General features: G+C 49.2%; 1 protein-coding gene across 6 annotated transcripts in view; it reads right to left on the minus strand.

Moving 5' to 3' along the window:
- Window positions 1–90: 90 nt before the first annotated feature.
- TNK2 (tyrosine kinase non receptor 2) overlaps window positions 91–24,642 on the minus strand; it is a 103,771-nt gene continuing 79,219 nt past the window's right edge. For 2 of the 6 annotated variants that reach the window (XM_058187799.1, XM_058187796.1), the window contains 4 exons: window positions 21,477–22,864; window positions 10,778–10,873; window positions 9,173–9,300; window positions 6,443–6,900 (listed from right to left, as the gene is read on the minus strand). In XM_058187799.1, coding sequence (XP_058043782.1) covers window positions 6,873–6,900; window positions 9,173–9,300; window positions 10,778–10,873; window positions 21,477–22,864 — 1,640 coding nt within the window. In that variant the 3' untranslated portion in view covers window positions 6,443–6,872. Of the gene's footprint in view, window positions 436–6,434; window positions 6,901–9,172; window positions 9,301–10,777; window positions 10,874–21,476; window positions 22,865–24,642 lie in introns of those variants that run through there. The other 4 variants (XM_058187795.1, XM_058187800.1, XM_058187798.1 and 1 more) reach the window with 4 other exon arrangements.

Raw genomic sequence — 24,642 nt, forward strand, 5'->3', positions numbered from 1 at the left:
CTCTTTCCAGGGATTCAACATCCCCCCCCAGCCCCTCACCCCTTCCCTGGAGACGAATGCGAAGGTGGAAAACTCATCCTTTTTCTCCAAAATAGAACAGAGTATTTATATATTAATGTTAACACTTCTCTTTACAAAAGGAAATCCAGCAGCGAGAATAATAGCCGAAGCAGGAGAACACAAACCACTCAGCCTGCCCTCTGCGAGAGAGAAGAGGGGGGTACAGTCACCGGCTGAGAGGGAGGTGGGAGGCGGCGGGACCCTGCTGGCTGTTTCACACAGTAGTCCTAGCTACAGGGGTGGCTTCTCTGGGGTCCATCATCCACGGCCTCAAAAGCGACTCTTGGTCCAAAAATAGGGTTGGAAGACAAAGTCACCAATTCTGGGGCATCCTCCAAGGGTCAATTGCTTGAGAAGACGGATACTATTCACCGCCTGGAAGGATGAAAAGCATGAAAAAATTAAATTAAATTACATTTCCTTTCTTTTTCTTTCCTTTTTCCCCTCTTTATTCTTCCATCCTTCCCACCCTTTTTTCCTTCTTTTTCATCTTTCTTGCCTCCCTTTCTATTTTGTTTTTGTTTTTCTTTCTTCTTTCTATTTCTTTCTCCCTCCTTTTCTTTCTTCCTTTCCTTCTTCCTTTCTTTCATCTTTCTGTCTTTCCTCCCTCCTTTTGTTTTTTTCTCTTCCTTCCTTTTCTTTCTTTCCTTTTTTCTCTTTATTCTTCCTTCCCTCCCTTTTTTCTTTCCCTTCCTTCCCTTTTTTTATTCTTTCTTTCATCTTTCTGTCTTTCCTCCCTCTTCTTTTTCGTTTTTGTTTTTTTCTCTTCCTTTTCTTTCTTCTATTTCTTTCTCCCTCCTTTCCTTTCCTTTCTTCCTTCCTTTCCTTTTTTCTCTATTCTTCCTTCCCTCCCTTTTTTCTTTCCCTTCCTTCCCTTTTTTTCTTTCTTTCATCTTTGTCTTTCCTCCTCCTTTTTCTCTCTTCCTTTCTTTCTTCTATTTCTTTCTCCTCCTTTCCTTTCTTTCTTCCTTTTTCTCTTTATTATTCCTTCCTTCCTCCCTTTTTCCTTTCCCTTCCTTCCCTTTTTTGTTTTTTCATCTTTCTTTCCCTCTCTCCCTCCTTTTCTTTCTTTTTTGTTTTTGTTTTTCTTTCTTCTTTCTTTCTTCCTCCTTTCCTTTCTCCTTCCATTTCTTTCTCTTCCTTTCTTTCTTCTTTCTATTTCTTTCTCCTCCTTTCCTTTCTTTCTTCCTTTTCTCTTTATTATTCCTTCCTTCCTCCCTTTTTCCTTTCCCTTCCTTCCCTTTTTTGTTTTTTCATCTTTCTTTCCCTCTCTCCCTCCTTTTCTTTCTTTTTTGTTTTTGTTTTTCTTTCTTCTTTCTTTCTCCCTCCTTTCCTTTCTCCTTCCTTTTCTTTCTCTCTTTCATCCTTCCTTTCTTTTTCTTTCTTTCTCTGTTTCTCTCTTTCGTCCTTATCTCTCTCTCTCCCAGGAGCAAGCAGTTAGGAATACATCTACAGGGGGGAAAAAGTCAGTGGAAAAGAAGAAGTGAGAAGAGAACCACATGGCACCTGTTTTTTACCCGTTTATAGAATTCGCTTCTTTTCCACGTCCATACACTGCACGGACCCACAAACCAACTAAGCAAACTACATTCATCCAGTGCCCTGAATGAAGCCACTAAAATAGAAGTAGTCCTCTACTTATAACTTACAAGTGAACCCAAAATTCCCGTGGCTAAGCGAGGTAGTTGTTAAGTGGGTTTTGCCCCATTTTACGACCTTTTTCGCCACTGTTAAATGAATCAGTGCAGTTGTTCAGCTAGTGACACAGTGATTAAGTGAAATCTGGTTTCCCTCTTAACCTTCGCTTGTCAGGGGATCATGTGACCCCGGGACATTGCAACCGCCATTAAATACATGCCAGTTGCCAAGCCTCTGAATTTTGATCATGTGACCGTGGGAGTCGTTAAGTGTGAAAACTCAGTATTTTCAATCAGGGTGGATTCGATTAAAATCATGATTTAAATCAGGGGTCTCCAACCTTGGCAGCTTTAAGACTTGTGGACTTCAGCTCCCAAAGTTCCTCAGCCAGCTTTGCTTACTCTCTTATAATCCCTTCCTCTGCAATCTCTCCACTTTGGTGGGTAAGAGAAAAAAACACCAGATCCATCTGGCTGAGGTATTCTGGGAGTTGAAGTCCACAAGTCTTAAAGTTGCCAAGGTTGGAGACCCCTGATTTAAATCACCAGTAAAAAGGCTTGATTTAAATCGACTCAATTTAAATCATAATTTTTTAAGAGCAACTGCCATCTCTGTCCCACAGAGGCTCCTCCTCTGACCCGCCATTGACTCACCGACAGTCCCAATATTGCGGAATATACAGCCTCATTATGCTACTCAACTCAGCTCCGTTTCATGCTGAATAAACTCAATTATTAACGTATCTTAAATAGAAAAAAACTACCTTTGGATAGATTTTTTTTTTACTCCAAAAGCATTTCATTAAAATAAATTTAATAAAAAATTTAAAAAATCCTATTTAAATAAAAAAATCCAATTTTTTTGTGCGCAATTGCCACAAAGCGCATAGAAGAGGGGTAGTCAACCTTTTTACACCTACCGCCCAATTTAGTATCTCTGTTAGTAGTAAAATTTTCTAACCGCCCACCAGTTCCACAGTAATGGTGATTTATAAAGTAGGGAAGGAACCTTACTTTATAAAATTTATAAAGCAGCGTTACAGCAAGTTAAAGCATATAATAATAATTACTTACCATTTAGTTTCACTTACGTAACGTGAACTAAACTTACGCACGGGCGATACAAAGAGTATATTTTCAGAAATTTAAATGGTCATGGGGAATGAGTTAGGGGTTAGGGGTTAGGGTTAACCTAACGTCTCTCACAGAGAGGGACTCCTTAGGGTGCCGTCCGCCAGGCAGTGCCGGCTGGCGACACCCAGAGGAAGGGCCTTCTCTGTGGGGGCTCCCACTCTCTGGAATGAGCTTCCCCCAGGGCTGCGCCAACTTCCCGACCTCCGAACCTTCCGCCGCGAGCTTAAGACACATCTATTTATTTGCGCAGGGCTAGCCTAGGGTTTTAGTTTTAAATTTAGTTTTAATGGGGTTTTATATTATTTTAGCGATGTTTTAATTTCGGCCTATGTAATAAGTTTTTTAATTGTTGTTTTTACGTGTATTTTTCTATGTTTTTATTTGGCTGTACACCACCCTGAGTCCTTTGGGAGATAGGGCGGTATAAAAATTCGAATAAATAAATAAATAAATAAATAGTGGGCGGTAAGGACCAAGTTGACTACCACTGGCATAGAATAAAAATACAGCTGAGGCATGGCAACCCGCTCTATTGCGCCTTACAGCTGGGCTAAAAACAAAGGAATAAAGGTATTGGTATAGCGGGGGATGGGCGGGAGCGCCTAGCTGAACGGTCGGAGAGAACCGGTTCGCGCTCTCATCAAGATTTCCGCTACCGGTAGCAACCCACCACTGGTGTGGAGGTTGCTCAGGCAGAGACCCTCCCCTAATTCACAGGAGCATAAGGGACTGGGAGTGGTACGATTGCCTAGAGGTGGAGCTCTCGCCTCACAATCAGGAGGCTGTGAATTCAATCGCAGGTTGAGGCAGATATTTCTCTCTCTGGGCACAATGAGACTATATTTGCTGAACAAAACTCCGCATTGGCGACACGAAAGGCATCCGGCCAGTAAACACTCAGCTCCATTCAGCTGCCCAGAATTCCACCCCGCAAGGGATTATGGGGGCTCGTTAAAAGATGATGATGAGTGGTGCGGTGGCCTAGGGGTGGAGCTCTCGCCTCACAATCAGGAGGCTATGAGTTCAGTCCCAGGTTGAGGCAGATATTTCTCTCTCTGGGCGCAATGAGAGCCCTTTACTTTTGAGGGAGGAGCCGCCTGTCAACCCTGAAGCTGGCCTGACCGAAGCCATTTTGTCCACTTGTGTTGCCACACCAGAGCTGAGGGTCAGGGTGGGGGATGGGGATGAGATAGAGGGATTTTTGTAGCCAAAACAAAATTCTTTCTCTTGGGAACCAAGGACATTCTCACACCTGGTCGGAAGGAGGCGGAGTGATGCCACCCGGTTGTCGGACTGCACAGTAATTGGACCATGCGACAGATTGTTTTGAGAAAGCAGAAACTTTTAATAAGGCGAAAACCACGGGAGTTTTCAGAGTCGGTTTTCACCAGATATGTGGCAATATGATATTTCCAATAAAAGTAATCTTTGCGGGAATCAATTGCCTCGGGATTCTTGCTTGAAATGGATTTATTACTTTGGAACCCTGACAGTATCTGCTGAATGAAAACTCCGCATTGGTGACAGGAAGGGCATCCGGCCAAGTAAACACTCAACTCCATTCAGTTGCCCGCAACTCCACCCCGCAAGGGATTATGGGGTCATTAAAAGAAGAAAGAAACTGAATATTTTTTGACTTGGGACTTATTTTTCCAATGGCTAGCTGACAGAAACAGGAGCTAGAAACAGGGAAATATATGGGAGGATCAGTGATGTAAGGAAGATATGTTAACTTGGTTAAAAAAATATTATTATGATTATTATTATTACTATCATAATTATTGACACAATATTATTATTGTACATTATTATTATTAATACAATTGATATTAATGCAATGAATATTGTTGTAAACACTTCATTATTTCCTAAAATGATTTGTATCCAGACAACACACTGTTCCAATTGAAATTAGGATTTTTTAATGTTATAAAATAAAATAAAAATTTATTACCAAAAAAAAAATGATGATTATAAAGGGGTGGGGCATGGGGTTCCCAGCAGCACTATCAGCCTTGCAAGATTCCGTTCTTAGAGCCCATTTCAAGAGAACGAGTTTCTGTTTGTGGTTCTGATTTCCTGTTCTGTTCAATCCAGCGTGGCTGACAATATTAACAGAACAGCAGTCGAAAGGGCCCTTGGAGGTCTTCTAGTCCAACCCCCTGCTCAAGCAGGAGAACCTATACCACTTCAGACATGTGATAGTTTAGTGTCTCTTCTTAAACACCTCCAGTGATGGGGCACCCACAACTTCTAGTGGCAAGCTGTTCCACTGGTTAATTATCCTCACTGTTAGGAAGTTTCTCCTTAATTCCAGGTGGCTTCTGTCTTTGGTTAGTTTCCATCTCTTGCTTCTTCTCCTGCCTTCAGGGGCTTTGGAGAATAGCCTGACTCCCTCTTCCTTGTGGCAGCCCCCCAAAAAAATACTGGAAGACTGCTATCATGTCACCTGTAGTTCTCCTCTTCTGAATATTTACAGAACACAGAATAACAAGAGCTGGAAGGGAACGTGGAGGTCTTCTAGCCCAACCCCCAGCTCTGGCAGGAAACCCTTTATCACTTCAGAAAAATGGCAGTCCAATCTCTTCTTAAAAACCTCCAGTGATGAAGCACCCACAACTTCTGGTGGCAAGCTGTTCCACTGGCTAATTGTCCTCATTGTTAGGAAGTTTCTCTTTAATTCCAGGTGGCTTCTGTCTTTGGTTAGTTTCCATCTCTTGCTTCTTCTCCTGCCTTCAGGTGCTTTGGAGAATAGCCTGACTCCCTTTTCCTTGTGGCAGCTCCCCGCAAAATACTGGAAGACTGCTATCATGTCACCTGTAGTTCTCCTCTTCTGAATATTTACAGAACACAGAATAACAAGAGCTGGAAGGGAACGTGGAGGTCTTCTAGCCCAACCCCCAGTTCTGGCAGGAAACCCTTTATCATTTCAGAAAAACGGCAGTCCAATCTCTTCTTAAAAACCTCCAGTGATGAAGCACCCACAACTTCTGGTGGCAAGCCGTTCCACTGGCTAATTGTCCTCACTGTTAGGCAGCTTCTCCTTAATTCCAGGTTGCTTCTCTCCTTGGTTAGTTTCCATTCATTGTTTTTTGTCCTGCCTTCTGGTGGGTTCGGAAAAATAAGTTGACCCCCTGTCCTCAAATATTGGAAGACTGCTATCATGTCTCAGTATATATCTCAGGTATATATCATGTATATATCTCAGGGGCTGCCCCAAAGAAGAGGGAGTCCAACTATTCTCCAAAGCACCTGAGGGTAGAACAAGAAGCAATGGGTGGAAACTAATCAAGGAGAGAAGCAACTTAGAACTAAGGAGAAATTTCCTGACAGTGAGAACAATCAATCAGTGGAACAACTTGCCTGCAGAAGTTGTAAATGCTCCAACACTGGAAATTTTTAAGAAAATGTTGGATAACCATTTGTCTGAGATGGTGTAGGGTTTCCTGCCTGGCCAGGGGGTTGGACTAGAAGACCTCCAAGGTCCCTTCCAACTCTGTTGTTGTTGTTGTTGTTGTTGTTTAAATTTATATTTATATCCCGCCCTTCTCCGAAGACTCAGGGCGGCTTACAGTGTGTAAGGCAATAGTCTCATTCTATTTGTATATTTACAAAGTCAACTTATTGCCCCACCAACAATCTGGGTCCTCATTTTACCTACCTTATAAAGGATGGAAGGCTGAGTCAACCTTGGACCTGGTAGGACTAGAACCTGCAGTAATTGCAGGCAGCTTGTGTTTTAATAACAGGCTTCTTACAGCCTGAGCCATACCGCGGCCCTTGTTGTCGTTGTTGTGTCTCCCCTAGTCTTTCTTTTCTCCAGACTGGCCATATTCAATATATATTCCCAGGCTAATATCACCCACACTCAACACACCGTATAGACCGGGACATAAAATCTGTCATTGACCTCGTCTTTTGACCCAGCTCCCCAAACACGACAAACCCTTTGAAGTGAGCAAAGATTTATTTAATTAGGAGCGTGGGCAGGCCTGTGCCAGCCTCCACTGGATAGGCAGTTTTCAACTTACAACTTTTCATTCAGCGGCCGTTTGAAGTTACAAGGGCACTAAAAAAAAAGAAAAGAAAAGTTGACATATAACCAGTCCTCACACTTATGACCACTGCAGCAACCTCACGGTCTCGGGATCAAAATTCAGGCGCTCATTAGCCAGCATGTATTGATGGTGGTTGCAGCATCCCAGAGTCATGTGATCCCCACTTTGCAACTTTCCTAGCCGGCTTCTGAGCCTCTGGTGGCTCAGACTGGTAAGAGAGTCTGTTATTAACAGCAGCTGCCTGCAATTACTGCAGGTTCAAGTCCCACCAGGCCCAAGGTTGATTCAGCCTTCCATCCTTTATAAGGCAGGTAAAATGAGGACCCAGATTGTTGGGGGCAATAAGTTGACTTTGTATATAATATACAAATGGATGAAGACTATTGCTTGACATAGTAGTGTAAGCCGCCCTGACTCTTCGGAGAAGGGCGGGATATAAATGCAAATAAAAAAAAAAAGCAAGGTTAACGGGAAGGAACCTGGATTCGATTAACGACCACAAAAAATGAGCTGCGAGTCACTCAGCAACCGCCTTGCTTAGCTACGAAAATTCTGGTCGAACTGCGGTCGTAACTTCAGGAATATCTGTATATTTACCTTTCAATCAGAGAAGAAATTGACTGAAATATCTATCAGAATGAAATTCAGAGTAGAGAAAAGTGAAGTCTTGCACTTAGGTAAGAAAAACCCAACGGACGTATATAGACTGGGTGAATCCAGGCGTAACAGCAGGAACTGTGAGCGGGATCTTGCAGTCTTAGTGGGCAACAAATTAAATATGAGCCAGCAGTGTGTGGCGGCAGCCAAAAAAGCCAACACAATCCTAAATTGCATTAACAGAGGGATTCAATCAAGATCAAGTGAGGTACTAACACCACTCTGTAAAGCCTTAGTAAGACCACACGTGGAATCCTGCATCCAGTTTTGGTCACCAAACTATTAAAAAGATGTTGAGACTCTAGAAAGAATGCAAAGAAGAGCAACCAGGATGATGAGGGGACTGGAGGCTAAAACCTACAATGAACAGTTGCAGGAACTGGGCATGGCTAGTCTAGGGAGGAGAAGGACCAAGGGAAATAGGATAGCAGTCTTCCAATATTTGAGGGGCTGCCCCAGAGAGGAAGGGGGTCAAACTGTTTTCCAAGGCACCTGAAGGCCAGACAAGGAATAATGGATGGAAATTGAACAAGGAGAGATTCAATTTAGAAATAAGGAGAAATTTCCTGACAGTGAGAACCATCAACCCATGAAACAGAAGTTGCCTTCGGAAGTTGTGGGAGCTTCATCACTGGAGGCTCTCAAGAAGAGACTGGACTGCCATTTGTCAGAAATGGTGCCGAGTCTCCTGCTTGAGGGAGAGGGGTTGGACTAGATAACCTACAAGGTCCCTTCCAACTCTTATTAATCTGTAAATTTGGTTGATCTCGAAAAAAGCCAAGCAGGATCAGAGCCAGTGACTACAGGTAATCCTCAACTTGTGACTACAATGGGCCTCTGGTGGCGCAACAGGCTAATGCAGCCTGTTATTAACAGCAACTGCTTGCAATATTGCAGGTTCAAGTCCCACCAGGCCCAAGGTTGACTCAGCCTTCCATCCTTTATAAGGTAGGTAAAATGAGGACCCAGATTGTTGGGGGGCAATAAGTTGACTTTGTATATAATATACAAATGGATGAAGACTATTGCTTGACATAGTGTAAGCCGCCCTGAGTCTTCGGAGAAGGGCGGGATATAAATGCAAAAAACAAACAAACAAAAAAAAAACAATGGAACCCCCATTATTTCGGTTGCAAAGCAAGACAGTTAAATGTGTTTTGCCCCATTGAGCGACCCTTTCTTGCCACAGTTGGTAAGTGAATCACTGCACTTGTTCAATTAGGCAACATGGTTTGTTAAGTGAAGCTGGCTTCCTCATGGACTTGGCTTGTCAGAAGGTCGCAAAATGGTTCCCACACACCTGGCCCAGGGACAGTGCAGACCGTCATAAATATGAACCAGTTGCCAGGCATCTGACTTTTGATCGTGTGATTGCAAAGATGCTGCAATGGTCGTTAAGTGTGCAAAACGGTCGTAAGTCATTTTTTCCTGTGCTGATGTAACTTCGGTCACTAAAACGGACTGTTGTTAAGTCAAGGACTACCAGTACCTGGATGGGAGGCTGGCTGGGAAAAAAACCAGACTTGTAGGTCGATCTGAGCGGCTCAAACCCTTCCCAGATTTTTGGCAAAACTTCCCATCCGGAAGAGAACTTCCCAGGCTGTGCCTTATGGTGGTTACTCTTACTTGAGTTGCGAAGCATTGTAGGGGTCCAGCAGGTGAGAACTGGCCTGCTCCAAGTTCCAGTTGAACATCTCCAGGACTTTGTGACATTCCAGCCGTGTCTTCAATCCCAGGCAGAAGAGCTGCTCCACCTGCAGAACAAGGTGAGAAGTGAGACAGATCAGAGCAGGGGTAGTCAACCTTTTTATACCTACCGCCCACTTTTGTATCTCTGTTAGTAGTAAAACCTACTTTAAATTTCATGACCCAACTAGGGAACATCACCTATGCTAGAAGGAAATGTATAAAAAATAGAGAGCATGCCGCCCTCCTAACACTGATAATGTTCCCTAGTTGGGTCAGGAAACGTCTGCAAGAAAACAACCAAGCTCAGAAAGAACCAAAGACTCTACAGCCCTTTCTTTCTTTCTCTTTCTTTCTTTCTTTCTTTCTTTCTTTCTTTCTTTCTTTCTTTCTTTCTTTCTTCCTTCCTTCCTTCCTTCCTTCCTTCCTTCCTTCCTTCCTTCCCTCCCTCCCTCTCCTCCTCAAACTCCTTTCCCTTCTAGCACTGATGATGTTCCCTAGTTGGGTCAGGAAATGTCTGAAAAAAAAACAACCAAGCTCAGAAAGAACCAAAGACTCTACAGCCATTGTTTGCTTGCTTTCCTTCCTTCCTTCCTTCCTTCCTTCCTTCCTTCCTTCCTTCCTTCCTTCCTTCCTTCCTTCCTTCCTTCCTTCCTTCCCTCCCTCCCTCTCCTCCTCAAACTCCTTTCCCTTCTAGCACTGATGATGTTCCCTAGTTGGGTCAGGAAATGTCTGAAAAAAAGACAACCAAGCTCAGAAAGAACCAAACACTCTACAGCCATTGTTTGCTTGCTTTCCTTCCTTCCTTCCTTCCTTCCTTCCTTCCTTCCTTCCTTCCTTCCTTCCTTCCTTCCTTCCTTCCTTCCTCCCTCTCTCTCCTCCTCAAACTCCTTTCCCTTCTAGCACTGATGATGTTCCCTAGTTGGGTCAGGAAATGTCTGAAAAAAAGACAACCAAGCTCAGAAAGAACCAAACACTCTACAGCCATTGTTTGCTTGCTTTCCTTCCTTCCTTCCTTCCTTCCTTCCTTCCTTCCTTCCTCTCTCTCCTCCTCAAACTCCTTTCCCTTCTAGCACTGATGATGTTATTACCAAATTAGATCATGAAAAGTCTGCAAGAAAAGCACCAAGCTCAGAGAGCACCAGAGACTCCACAGACCTCCTCCTTCTCTTCTAACCCCTCACCCTTCTAGCACTGATGTTATTACCTATCTGGGTCATGAAACGTCTGCAGCAAAATAACCAAGCTCAGAGAGCACCAAGGATCCCACAGTTCTCCTCCTCCTCCTTTCTCTCTGTGTCTCTCTCCAAACCTCCCACCCTCCTAACACTGATGATGTTACTTAGTAGGGTCACGAAACGTCTACAAGAAAACCACCAAGTTCAGAGACCATCAACAATGGAGAAGGATGGTCCGTAACTTCGGGATCTAAAGGAATCTTTGGTTTCCAACTGGGGGTTCGCCCTGGGCTGGGGCCACCCACCCCCACCTCCCCCTCCTCTTCCTCGTGCCAGGAGGAAAAATGTTCCCTGCAGATGTTCTTACCTTCAGATACTGGACAGCTTTTTGCACGTTCCAGCTGTGATTCTGCAGGGCGGCTTTGCATTCTTCGGTGGTGACACCGTGCACCGTATCCTGGACCTGCAGTGGGAGCAAAAGATGATGCAATTGTGTGACAGTTGTGTAACGCGGAAGAAGGTCCCACCCTCCATCCACCCGGTTGTATTCTGGTTCCTAATTTATTTAATTCCGGTTTCATTTTGTTGTGTCTTGCCCGCCCTCAGAGCAGCCGGGGCCTTCTTACCTGCTCCCGCACACTGAGGAATGTATGCCTCCCGGTCCCAGTCCTGGCTCCATGCCCACACAAACTGCAGAAGGAGAATCTCCCTGCCCCAGCCCTGACTCCATGCCCAGGCAAACGGAGCAGCTAGACCCCTCCCCCTCCTCCACAGCAGGTGAGCCTGAGGAGGGTTTATTACCAACAGCTGATTGGTGTGACCCTCGCATCAGAAGATTGGAGGCGGAGGCTACAGAGGAAGGAGGGCAGGCCTTAATGAGTGCTGAGTCATGGAGCCACACCCCATGGCCTATATAAAGGATCTACTTTCTGGCAGTCTCTGAGTCAGGCAAAAGTCAAACTTATCTTGCTGAAGTCACTTACTGGTCTCCTGCCTGCTCTGAGGACTTTGCTAGGACTTTGGGCAGAGCTGCAGAGGCACGCCTGATTCGGATTTCCCGGACCCAGCCGTCAGCGGAGGAGTGGGACACGACATCTTGCCTGACTCCTCACACATCTACAAGATGGATCAGCAACAGCTGGCGCTGATTGTGCAGCAGCTACAAACAGACAACCAGCAACTGCAACAGCAAGTCGCCCAGCTGACTGCTCAACTGGCTGCTGGGAATGCCCCAGCAGTCCAACCTCCTCCTCCTCCTCCTCAGCGCCACAGCCCGGTACGGTGCGGAGAAGTTCTCAGGGCGGATGGAGATGTTCCCGGCCTTCATGGCCCAGTGCCAGACCTACATGGCAATGCGGCGGGGACTTTCAGATGACCGGGCCAGGGTGGCCTTCGTGATGAACCTGTTGTCTGGCCAGGCTGCGCGGTGGGCCACGCCCTTGGTGCTCAGGGACAGCCCCTTGCTGGCGGACTACCAGGGTTCTGGGGCAACTCGCCTGATGTATGAAGACCCTGTGCGGGCCCAGGCGGCTGCCTGGCGCCTCGGAGAGATCCAACAAGGGCCCGCCCCTCCGGGAGTACATCGCGAATTCCGGTTGCTGTGCCATGATTCGGACTGGAGCGACACGGCACTAGCGGACGCGTTCAAGAGGGGCCTTCGGAAGAGCTGCAGGGCGAGCTGGCTCGGGTGGGCGCGCGGACCCTCGTTGACCTGGTGCCCCTCTGCCTGCGCCTCGACACCCGTCTCCAGCAACGCCCGTCCTGTCGCCGCCCGCAACCGTCAAGACCGTCGCCCTCCCTCGACCCGTGCCGACCCGTCCGGGCCACCCGCGCCGTGGCGCCGCCGAGGAGCCCATGGAGTTAGGGCGGCCAGGCCTCGCCTGACGGCCCAGGAGGCGGGCGGGCGCCAAGGGGCTGTGCTTGTACTGTGGGAGCCCGGCCATTTCGCGCCGCATGCCCCAGGAAGCGGCGGAACACGTCGCCCGTCCCGAATCCCGGCCTGGCCAGTCGGGAAGCAGGGCAGGCCCGGCAGAAACCCTAGGCGGGCACGGATAACCCCGCCAGACATGGCGGCGTGGACCCGGGCCCCTCGGCACCTGATTTTGGACACCGGGTGTGGGTGGGTGACCGGCGGAAGGATCGGCACGCGCTGGTGGATTCAGGGCCACCACGAACTTTATGGACCGGGCCTTCGTGGACCATTTGGTGTCCCCTTGGTTCCGGTAGACCCTCCGATGGCGTCGAGACCATCGGCGGGAGGAGCTGGTGGCGGACCCATTAACCGCCACGCAGCCCTTGCGCCTCGCCGCCGGGGACCACGAGGAGGCGATTCGCTTCTACGTGACGGCGGACCTCCACTTCCCAGTGATCCTCGGACTGGCCTGGCTGCGGACGCACGACCCTCAGGTGGCCTGGTCGCGAACGCCATCTCGTTCCCAGCCTGCAGTGTGTCGACCACATCCGCCACACCTGCGCCCGGCCAGGGCGTCTTCACCCGGCCGTCGCCGTGCCCCGGAGCTGCAGGACTTCGCTGGCGTCTTCAGCGAAAGGAAGCGGACCGCTTACCCCGCACCGGCCCCTCGACTGCCCGTGGACCTGCAACCCGGCGCCCGCTGCCCACGGGCGCCTGTATTCCATGTCCGAGCCGAGTTGGCGCCCTCAGGGACTTTCTGGACAAAAATCTGGCCCGAGGTTCATCCGGCCTTCAAGTCCCTCTGTCGGCCCCGGTCCTCTTCGTAAAAAGAAGACGGGGATTTGCGCCTGTGTTGCGACTACCGCCGGCTGAACGCCATCACGGTGCGGAATCGCTACCCCTGCCGCTCATCCCGGAGCTGATGGACCGGCTGCGGAGGCCTCCATCTTTACCAAGCTCGACCTCCGGGGCCTACAACCTGGTGCGGATGCGTGAAGGGGCGAGTGGAAGGCGGCGTTCGGCACCGGTACGGACACTACGAGTACACGGTCATGCCGTTCGGGCTGACCAACGCCCCGCCGTCTTCCAACATTTTATGAGCGATGTGTTCCGGGACATGTTGGATCGGTTCGTGGTGATCTACCTGGGCGACATCCTGGTCTACTCGGTCCAGGAAAGTCACCTCCAGCACCTCCGCCTGGTCCTGCAGCGCCTGCGAGCACCAGCTCTCGCCAAGCTGGAGAAGTGTTTTTCCTCCGTCGTCCATTGAGTTCCTCGGGCACATCCTCTCACCCGAGGGATCGCCATGGACCAGCGCAGGTGGAGGCCCTGAGCAGCTGGGAAGCCCGCGTCGGGTGAAGGATGTCCAGCGGCTGCTGGGCCGCCAGTACTATCGGACCTTCATCCCGGGCTTCGCCACGCTGGCGGCTCCGCTCACCCAGCTCCTTCAGAAGAAGGTCCCGTTCCGGTGGGGTCCCCCGCAGGAGGAAGCCTTCACGGCTCTCAGGAAGGCTTTCGTCACGGAGCCCATCCTGCGACATCCCGACCCGCACCGGCCTTTCGTGGTGGAGCGGGCGCCTCCAACGTCGCCCTCGGGCGGTGCTGCTACAGGCCCGGCGGATGGCGGCACTCTTTTCCCTGCGCGTACTACTCGCGGAAGCTCAACCCTTCCGGCGCAACTATACCATCTGGGAAAAGGGTTGCTGGCTATCAAGGCGCGTTCGGCGTGGCGGCACCACCTGGAGGGCCCGGCATCAGGTGGAGGTCGAGCGGACCATCGGAACCTCGAACATCTCACCACGGCTCGGAAGTTGAACCAGCGGCAGATCCGGTGGTCGCTGTTCTTTGCCCGGTTCAACTTCCGCGTCACCTATATCCCCAGTGGCCACAACGGGCGGGCGCCCTGTCCCGTAAGCGGAGTACCTGGCGCCCAAGACCCTCTTCCTCCACGGACTGTACTGCGGCGGAAGCCTTGGCGCCGCCCGGGAACCGGTGGACTTACGGGCCCGGGTGCGAGGCGCAGCGCCAAGACGCCTGGTCTCAGCAGCGGCGGCGGAGGCGGGCCCCGTCTCCGTGGACATTGGAAGGCAGCGTACTCAAGTTCCGGGGCGGTTGTATGTGCCCAGGCGCTCGTCCCTCGTCCTGACCCAGTGCCACGACAACCCTGCCGCGGGCCATTTCGGGTTTTTCAAGACTCTCAACCTGGTAGCGGACCTTCTGGTGGCCCGGGTGCGGCATGATGTCCATGCCTATGTGGCGTCCTGCGTGCCGTGCCGGCAAGCCAAGGCCGCCACGGGGCCCCTCGGTCTCCTCCAGCCCTTGCCGACTCCTGACAGACCCTGGGCGATTTCCATGGACTTCCTGGCGGACCTGCCGCCGTCCTCGGGGTTCACCACGGTGCTGGTGGTGGTGGACATGCTCACCAAGATGGCACACTTCATCCCGTGCAGCGGGCTGCCCACCGCCACCAAGACAGCCCGTCTCTTCTTGCAGCACGTCTTCCGCCTCCACGGCCTGCGGACAGGGTGGTGTCGGACCGTGGGGTGCAGTTCACGGCCCGCTTTTGGAAGAGCCTGATGGCGCATTGGAGGTGCAGGTGTGCCTGTCGTCGGCGCACCATCCGGAGACCGGCGGCGGGGCGGAGAAGATCATTGGCGTCCTGGAGCAGTACCTCCGGTGCCGTGAACCAACAGCAGGACAACTGGGCGATTACCTGTCCCTGGCGGAGTTCGCATTCAACAACTCCCAACACACCTCCACCCAGACCACCCGTTCCTGGCCAACTTGGGGTACCATCCGCGGCTCTTCCTCTGGCGCCCCGGACTCCCGGTTCCCGAGACACAGTCCTTTCTCTCCGAGTTGCACGCGGTCCAGCAGATGGTGCGTCGGCAGCTGAATCGGGCGAAGGAGGACTACAAGCGGTCGCCGATCGTTCGACGGGCAACACCCCGCTGGTGGTCGGAGACCGCGTGTGGCTCTCCACAAAGCATCTCCCGTCCGACCGGCGGCGAAGAAACTGGACCACCGGTTCATCGGTCCGTTCCCGTCGGCGGTCATCAATCCGGTGGCCTACCGATTGACCCTGCCGCGTTCCATGCGGATCCATCCGTCTTCCATCGGTCCTTGCTGGTCCCTGAGGCCCGCCGTCTCCCTCCGGCGCCCGGGCGCCACCCGCGCTGTCGACGAGGACGGGCGGAGGAGTACGAGGTGCACAGCATACGCGACTCCGCTGGCTGAAGGCGCTTCCAATACCTGGTGGCGTGGCAAGTGCGGGACCGAGTTCACCTGGGTCAATGCCTCCGGCGTCACGCCCCGGACCTGGTGCGGGCCTTCCACGAGCAGAACCCGGCCCGACCGCATCCCGATCGTCAGCCCGGGGAAGGGCCCTGCGGTGAGGATAGTGTTGTGTCTTGCCGCCCTCAGAGCAGCGGGGCCTTCTTACCTGCTCCCGCACACTGAGGAATGTATGCCTCCGGTCCCAGTCCTGGCTCCATGCCCACACAAACTGCAGAAGGAGAATCTCCCTGCCCCAGCCCTGACTCCATGCCCAGGCAAACGGAGCAGCTAGACCCCTCCCCCTCCTCCACAGCAGGTGAGCCTGAGGAGGGTTTATTACCAACAGCTGATTGGTGTGACCCTCGCATCAGAAGATTGGAGAGGCGGAGGCTACAGAGGGAAGGGAGGGGCAGGCCTTAATGAGTGCTGAGTCATGGAGCCACACCCCATGGCCTATATAAAGGATCTACTTTCTGGCAGTCTCTGAGTCAGGCAAAAGTCAAACTTATCTTGCTGAAGTCACTTACTGGTCTCCTGCCTGCTCTGAGGACTTTGCTAGGACTTTGGGCAGAGCTGCAGAGGCACGCCTGATTCGGATTTCCCGGACCCAGCCGTCAGCGGAGGAGTGGGACACGACACATTTTTAATGTTTAGTTATTGTTCTGTCCCCCTCAACCACAACCAAGAAGACACGGGAGCTGACTATATTTGCCAGCAATTTATTCCTACGACAGGTATCAGTTCTGGCAACGAATCTGTGATTGCCTGCCAAGTTCTCTTATCTCCTCAGAAGCCAGCGTAACTGCAGTTAATAAACAGAAATCCAGAAGCCAAATTCTTAGTCTCGAAATACTGCAGCCAAAGTTTCCAAGAGTCAGTTTTTGTCCGTCACAAGAAGCTATAGAGCAGCTCCTCCTGCTTTTATACCCTGTGGGGTGTGGCTCCGTGACTCAGCACTTTCTAGGCCTGCCCCACCCCTTTCTTTGTTATTCCCGCCTCTCCTTTCTGCGATGTCTGGGATCTAACCAGGATTGATTGTCAGCAGCTGGGTCTTGAGGCGTTGCCTGGGAGGGGGACGGTGCGGGAGAGAGAGGCCTCATCATCTCCTCCACCTGGCCTGCCTCTGAGACCTGGAGCGGAGCCAGAGAGGAAGGTCCTGCAGAGGGAAGCCCTGTCGGCTCTTCCCCCTCACTCACTGAGTCACTCTCTGCCAGGAGGGCCGGCTCAGGAGCCGAAGACACCACAGTTATTTTTGCTCTGATGCTGCTGCAAGCCAACCACTCAGAGCGACAGTGAGATGATTAGCAGATAAATTTAATAAATAAAATAAAATTCTACCACTTCTGTCTAGGCCAGGGGTCTCCAACCTTGGTCCTTTTAAGACTTGTGGATTTCAACTCCCAGAGTTTCTCAGCCAGCTGGGAGTTGAAGTCTACAAGTCTTAAAGGGACCAAGGTTGGAGACCCCTGGTCTAGGCAGCTGTCCAATATTAATTATCTGGGGGTGCAGATAACTAACAATCTGAACGGGTCTCTCCAGATGTTATCCTTAGGGAAGTGTGCAAAACCAGCACCTGCATTTCCTCCATCGGATGAGGAGAGCAGATCTTTCTCCTCTTGTCCTGGCCACTTTTTACAGAGGCGCGATGGAGAGCTTTTTAACAAACTGCATCCCTGTTTGGTTCGGTGGCTGCAGCGGCTCAGATAGAAGGTCCCTACAGAGAGTGTTGAGGACAGTGGAGATTATTATAGGAAGTTCACTACCCGTCATTCAGGATGCTGCTTATAAACGCTACGAGCTTAGCGCTCAAAGCGTAATTAGAGACCCCACACACCCATTTCACAATCTGTTTCTGTTGCTCCCCTCTGGGAGGGGGTTTCAGAGTATTTCTAGCAGGACTTTTACCAGGTTCTGGAACAACTCTGTTCCTTGGGCCAGCCGTCTGGCAAACCGGCAAGATTCGTTTCTCTCGTTGCGTACATGGAAACATCCGAACGAGACTGTGTTGTTTCTCTGTGTCATATATGAGGGTATATGCATATTTTTGTATTGACTTATTTATCTTGTCACGTTTATGTAGTGTTATATTGGAGGTGTTGACCCTTTTGAGAGCTGCATGCAACGAAATTTCATTTTTAATGCATTCCGATTAGGGTACAATCAAAATGACAATAAAGCTATTCTATTCTATTCTATTCTATTCTATTCTATTCTTCAAGGTATTGGTTACCACCTTTAAAGCGCTCCATGGCTTAGGACCGGGCTATTTACGGGACCGTCTACTGCCGGCCTCTATCTCCCATCGTCCGGTACGTTCCCACAGAGAGGGACTCCTCAGGGTGCCATCAGCCAAACAGTGTCGACTGGCGGCCCCCAGGGGGAGGGCCTTCTCTGTGGGGGCTCCGACCCTGTGGAACGAGCTTCCCCTCGGGCTTCGACAACTACCTGACCTTAGGACCTTTCGCCGCGAACTTAAAACCTATTTATTTCGTATGGCTGGACTAGCTTGATTTTTTTACCTTTAAATTTTAACTGAATTGATGGGTTTTTAAATTTTTGTAATTTTATGGGGATGTATGTTATTTTAATTTTTGGGCAAATTTAAATCAGTTTTTTAAGGGTTGTTTTAACTATTGTGTATGTCTGTATTTTATCTGCCTGTTCACTGCCCTGAGTCCTTCGGGAGAAGGGCGGTATACAAATTAAAACATTATTATTATTATTATTATTATTATTATTATTATTATTATTATTATTATTATTATTATTATTATTATTATTATTATTATTATTATTATTATTATTCTATTCTATTCTATTCTATTCTAATTCTATTCTGTAATTCTAATTCTGTTCTGTAATTTTATTCTATTCTGTAATTCTATTCATTCTATTCTATTCTGCTCTGCTCTATTCTAGCTGCATAATTTTTAATATTTAATCTTTTGTTGTTTTTTTGCTTTCATGATGCTATAATTCACCCAGAGTTGCTAACGGGGAGATAAGTCAGCATATAAATTTTATAAATAAAATAAACTAAACTTTCTTCTGCCACTGCAGGGAGTCCTCGACTTACAATAGTTCATTTAGTGACCGTTTGAAGGTTACAACAGCACCGGAAAAAAGTGATTGAGGACCATTTTTCACACTTATGACCTTTACAGCAACCCCGTGCTCACGTAATTTACATTCGGATGCTTGGCAATTGGTTCATACTTATGACGGTTGCAGCGTCCCAGGGTTGCGTAATCCGCTTTTGCGACCTTCCGACAATCAAAAGCCAGACTCACTTAGCAATCAGGTGATTGACTGATCAACCACAGTGATTCACTTACCGACTATGGCAAGAAAGGTCGTAAAAATAGGCCAAAACTCACTTAACATACCTCTGACTTAACAACAGAAATTTTGGGCTCCATTGTGGCCGTAAATCGAGGACGGCCTGTATTGCAGTATCCCATGCGACCCCCCTTTTGCGACCTTCTGACGAACGAAGCCCATGGGGAACACGGCAGCGATTCGCTTAACAATGGTGGCACGCAAAGTTGTAAAAAGCTCACTGAACCAATTTCCGTGTTAATTTCGGACTCAATTGCTGTTGTAAGTTGAGACTATCTGTACTTAACTCTCCAGGCAGCTGCGTAAGAACCATCCATTATAGCCCTGTTTGAAACTGACCCTCTCTAAGAGGTTGTGTCAAATTCCTGCGTCCTGTAGGATGGATCCAGTGTGTGTGTGTGTGTGTGAGAGAGAACCACACCTGGGGATTTGTTCCTTTTTTTTTTGAATAAAGTTTTTTATTTATAAACAAACATTTAGTACATCCGTCATTTCTTCCGTGTGACATCTTGGTGTTTTCCTTCCTGGCTTTTCAGATTAGTCTGTTACAGTTTTTCCACTAATTCAATATTCTAATTATACCATTTTCTTACATATTTACCAATTTACTTATTCATATCTTTTTTTCCAACCAATGGTTAAGACTGATCTCCTATCTTAAAATATTCTGAATCCTCTCTTTCTTTGGGTCATCAAAGTTAATCTATTCATTTCTGCACAATCTATATATATATTTTTTTTGATAACTTCTTCTTCCAGGGGTGTGTTCTCTGTTTTCCAGTTTTGTGCAAAGACAATTCTTGCTGCTGTTATTACATGTATAATCAAGAAAATATCTTCTTTACTAATTTTCTCTGGGAGGATACCCAACAAGAACAGTTCTGGTTTTAAATCAATATGTTGTTGGTTCATTTCTTTTATTTATTTATTTATTTATTTATTTATTTTATTTTATTAGATTTTTATACCGCCCTTCTCCCGAAGGACTCAGGGCGGCGTACAGCCAAATAATAAAAACCCCACAATATACACATTAAAACAAAAACTTAAAATCAAGCATATTACATAAATGGCCGAAATTTAAAACAATTTAAAACCCTAAAATTCATAAATAACCCCAATTAAAATTTAATAAAACTTTTAAGCCAGTCCCGCTTGAATAAATAAATGCGTTTTCAGCTCACGGCGAAAGGTCCGAAGATCAGGCACTTGGCGTAAACCAGGGGGAAGTTCGTTCCAGAGGGTAGGTGCTCCTACAGAGAAGGCCCTTCCGCACCCTGAGAAGACCCTCTCTCTGTGAGCGTACGGGTCGGTGGGAGGCATAAGGTAGCAGCAGGCGGTCCCGTAAGTACCGGGCCCTAAGCCATGGAGCGCTTTAAGGGTGGTAACCAAAATCTTAAAGCGCACCCGAAAGACCACAGGAAGCCAGTGCAGACTGCGCAGGAGTGGTGTTACATGGGAGCAACGTATGGCTCCCACTATTAACCGCGCAGCTGCATTCTGGACTAGCTGAAGCCTCCGGGTGCACTTCAAGGGCAGCCCCATGTAGAGAGCATTGCAATAATCCAAATGAGAAGTGACAAGAGCGTGAGTGACCGTGCATAAGGCATCCCGGTCAAGGAAGGGGCGCAACTGGCGGACCAAGTGTATTTGGTGAAAGGCCCTCCTGGAGACGGCCGCCAGATGATCATCAAACGACAGCCGTTCATCCAGGAGAACACCCAAGTTGCACACCCTTTCCATTGGGGCCAATAACTCGCCCCCAACAGTCAGCTGCGGTTGCAGCTGACTGTACCGGGCTGCCGGCATGCACAGACACTCCGTCTTTTAACCATGTCTTTATTTTTATTCCAATAATCTTTAGCTTCTGGGCACGTCCACCACATATGAAAATAAGATATGCCTGGGAATTTGTGACCTGGACCGGGACTCCCTGATGACCTTCTGAAGGAAAAGCCACAAGGGACAACCGAGGGACAAGCAGGTCACACGTCAAGCTCCAATATAGGAGAAAATATATTTGTAACTCAAAGAGTTGAAACGAGGGCTCCTTGGTGCTCTCGGAGCTTGGACGTTTCATTACCCAACTAGATTACATCATCAGGGCTAAAAAGGAATGGGATTTGTGGAGAGGAGGAGGACAACTGTGGGGTCTTTGATGTTCTCTCAGCTTCGTACTTGTCTTGCAGACAATTTCATGACCCAACTAGAGAACATCGTCAGTGCTAGAAGGCAGTGGGGTTATATTGTATATAAGCAGAGAGAAACCCGTTCTTCCTTCTAGCACTGATGATGTTCCCTAGTCGGGTCATGAAACGTCTGCAAGAAAACCACCCAGCTCAGAGAGTACCAGGGACCCCCACAGTCCTTCTCCTCTCCACATATCTCACTCCCTTCTGTTCTCTAGTTGGGTCATGAAACGTCTGCGAGAAACCCACCCAGCTCAGGGAGCGCCAAGGACACCCCCTCCCACCCCACCCCAATGTCAACCTGCTCATCCAACTCCAGTGAGGCGGCTCTGGCCGAAAGCATCACTCACCAGCCGTATCTTCTCCGAACTTCGGGGCCCTTCCGAACCATCGTAGATGATCTTCTGGAGACCGCAGGTGGCCTTGACGGCGCTATTGCTGTTATTGGACGAGAAGTTGGCCTTGTAGTCCGGCGGTTGCTGGATCATGGGCCGGACCGTGGCCGTGGTGACCACTCGGCTGGGTGCCACGGCCTCATCCTGGCTCTTCGTCTCCTTGAAGAACTTCTCGTATTTGTCCAGGTAAGGCGGACGTTCGGGAAGGAGATAGTAGTGGGTGTTGCTGACTTTCCGCCCGTCCTTCACGATGGGCAGGATGCAGGGTCCTTTGGCGCTTTCCTTCCCCTGCGCCTGGATGACCTTGGGGGTGGCGTACTTGGGGTCCAAGGCGAAACTCTGGGTGGTGGGCATGGGATGCTTCCCAGGGGAGGTGGACAGGAAGGCCCCCAAGGAAAGCGGGGAGCAGGGATTGGTTCTCGGCTGGGGAGATCCGCCTTGAAGGGCCCTCGGACTGGGAGTTCTGGATCCCGGTTGCGACAACCGATCTCGCGGAGGGATCTGGGGCGGGCGGTCTTCCTCCCCTCCGGAAGCCGGGGAGAGGTCTCCAGACCAGCGGCCGTGCTCGTTCCTGCGGAAAGGGAGGGGCAGGATGGGCATGCGAGGTGGGACCTGCGGCTTCTCGTCTCCTGGACTGGGGACGGTGGCCACAGAAGGTCCCCCCAAGGGGACGTTGAGGTGCTTCATGCATTCCTGCTGAAGCTCCTGGAAAATTTCCGTGGTTTGGGCCGGGCTGGGTTGCTTGCTCTCCTTGGGGGGCAGGAAGAGGTTGTCATCCAAGGGGAGAGCAGGACGGTCTCCTTCGGGGGCGAAGCTGCCGTTGACCTCCCCTTTGCCCCAGGCTCTGCTCCGCGTCCGCCCCGCCAGCTCTTCGGCGCTGTTGATGGAGCAGACCTCGAAGTCTTCTTCGTCTTGAGCCACGTCGTCGTAGGCGGGCGGGGGAGGCAGGGGTCGGGCGTCCCAGTCCACGATGGGCGTGGGGTGCAACGGGCGGGGCAGCACTTGGGTGGGGCTCTGAGGAGGGGTCTTGTCCAACAAAGAGAAGGCCTCCATGGCCAAACGGGCCAAGGAGGGGGCGCAGAAGTCCCTGACGGGAGATGGGCTGGGGGGAAGGAGCTCGTCCCCGAAGTCTATGAGGGTCACCTCATTCACGGGAGGGCCGCCTCCTTTGGAGTGGGGCAGGAGCAGTCTCTCGCCCACCTTGGTGCCCGAGATGCAGGCGGAGGGCTTGGGAACCTGCAGGCTTCCTCGGACCCCCGAACCGGGTTTCCTTTTCAGGCAAAGTTGCTTGAGACTAATTGCTAAAGGAGGGTCTTCCTCGTTCACCGGGTCGTACAAGGGCTCTGAAAGACAAAAGGCAGGCTGTGGTTTTCTCTTTCTTTCTTTCTTTCTCTTTCATTCTTTTTTCTTTCTATCTTTCCTTCTCTCCTTTCCCTTCCTTCCTTCTCACTTTCTTTCCTTATTCCTTTTCCTTCCTTTTCTTCCATCCCTCCTTTTCTTTCTTCCTTTTCTTTACCTCTTTCTTTCTCTTTTGTTTCCTTCCTTCCTTCCTTTCATTTTTATCCTACTTTTATTACTTTATAGGTAGGGAACGGACCTCATATTCCTTCTTACTCCTCTTTTCCTAACAATAACCTTGCGAGGAGGGGGGCCCAGAGTCACTGGCCAAAGTAATCCATCTGGGTTTCATGCCTAAGGAAGGACTAGAACCAGGGGTGAAATGTAAAATTTGTTATTACTGGTTCTATGGGCGTGGCTTCGTGGTGGTATAATGTGACTGGGTGGGCGTGGCCAACTTTTTTTTTTTTAACTTTTAAAAGCATTTTTTCTACAACCTCTTCAGCCGAAGACATTATAAAAAATGCTTTTAAAAAGCTCCTCTGACAATCCCAGCTGAGTTGCCTGATCGTCAGAGCCTTTTCTTTTCTTTTAAAAGCATTTTTTTTGCCTTTAAAAGAAAACAAAGACTGACAATCAGGCAACTCAGCTGGGATCGTCAGAGGAGCCTTTTAAAAGCATTTTTTCTACAACCTCTGAAGAAGTTGTAGAAAAAAATGTTTTTAAAAGCCTCTGACGATCCCAGCTGAGCCACGCCATCATCAGGGGCTTTTTTTTTTTTAACTTTTAAAAGCATTTTTTCTACAACCTCTTCGGCCGAAGACATTATAAAAAATGCTTTTAAAAAGGCTCCTCTGACGATCCCAGCGGAGTTGCCTGATCGTCAGAGGCTTTTCTTTTCTTTTAAAAGCATTTTTTTTTTGCCTTTAAAAGAAAAACAAAGACTGACAATCAGGCAACTCCGCTGGGATCGGTCAGAAGAGCCTTTTAAAAGCATTTTTTCTACAACCTCTTCAGCCGAAGAGATGGTAGAAAAAAATGCTTTTAAAAGCCTCTGACAACCCCAGCTGAGCTGGGCGATCATCCGAGGCTCTTTTCTTTTTACTTTTAAAAGTATTTTTTTGGCCGAAGAAAAAATGCTTTTAAAAGTAAAAAAAAAACCCTCTGATGATCGCACGGCTCAGCTGGGCATGAGGGGCGGGGGCAGGGATTTTTGCTACTGGTTCTCCAAACCAACCGCCGCCATCGCTACCGGATCAGGCGATCCGGTCTGAACCAGGAACATTTCACCCCTGAATAGAACTCACCGTCTCCAGGTGATTGACCCAAAGTCACCCAACTCACTTTCATGCCTAAGTGAGACTAGAACTCACAAACTCCTGGTCACCCAGCTGGCTTTGTGTTTAGGTCAGGACTGGAATGCTTTGTCTCCTGGTTTCAGTCCTAACTACCCCTTGTTCCGTCCCGATGTAATTCCGAATGGCTGCTGAACAAGTGGTTGTTAAGCAAAGGACTACCCGTACTTTTAGAACAGGGGTGTCAAACTGAAAGCCCACCCCAACTCCACGAAGGGGGAAAAAAGTCACGAAACGTCACATAACAGCAACGTAACGCCGCAAGTTTGACACTGGTGTATTAGAATAACAGCCAAGGGGGAAATTTGGACTTGGTCATCCATGGTGAATATAGGAAGAACAGAATTTTCCCAGTCAAGGGAGGCTGCTGTCTGTCTTGCTTCTCTTCAAGATCTTCATAAAAAGTCCCCTCATTTTTTAGCGGTCGG

The sequence above is a fragment of the Ahaetulla prasina genome, chromosome 6, assembly GCF_028640845.1.
Source record: "Ahaetulla prasina isolate Xishuangbanna chromosome 6, ASM2864084v1, whole genome shotgun sequence".
In the NCBI taxonomy this organism is placed as follows: domain Eukaryota; kingdom Metazoa; phylum Chordata; class Lepidosauria; order Squamata; family Colubridae; genus Ahaetulla; species Ahaetulla prasina.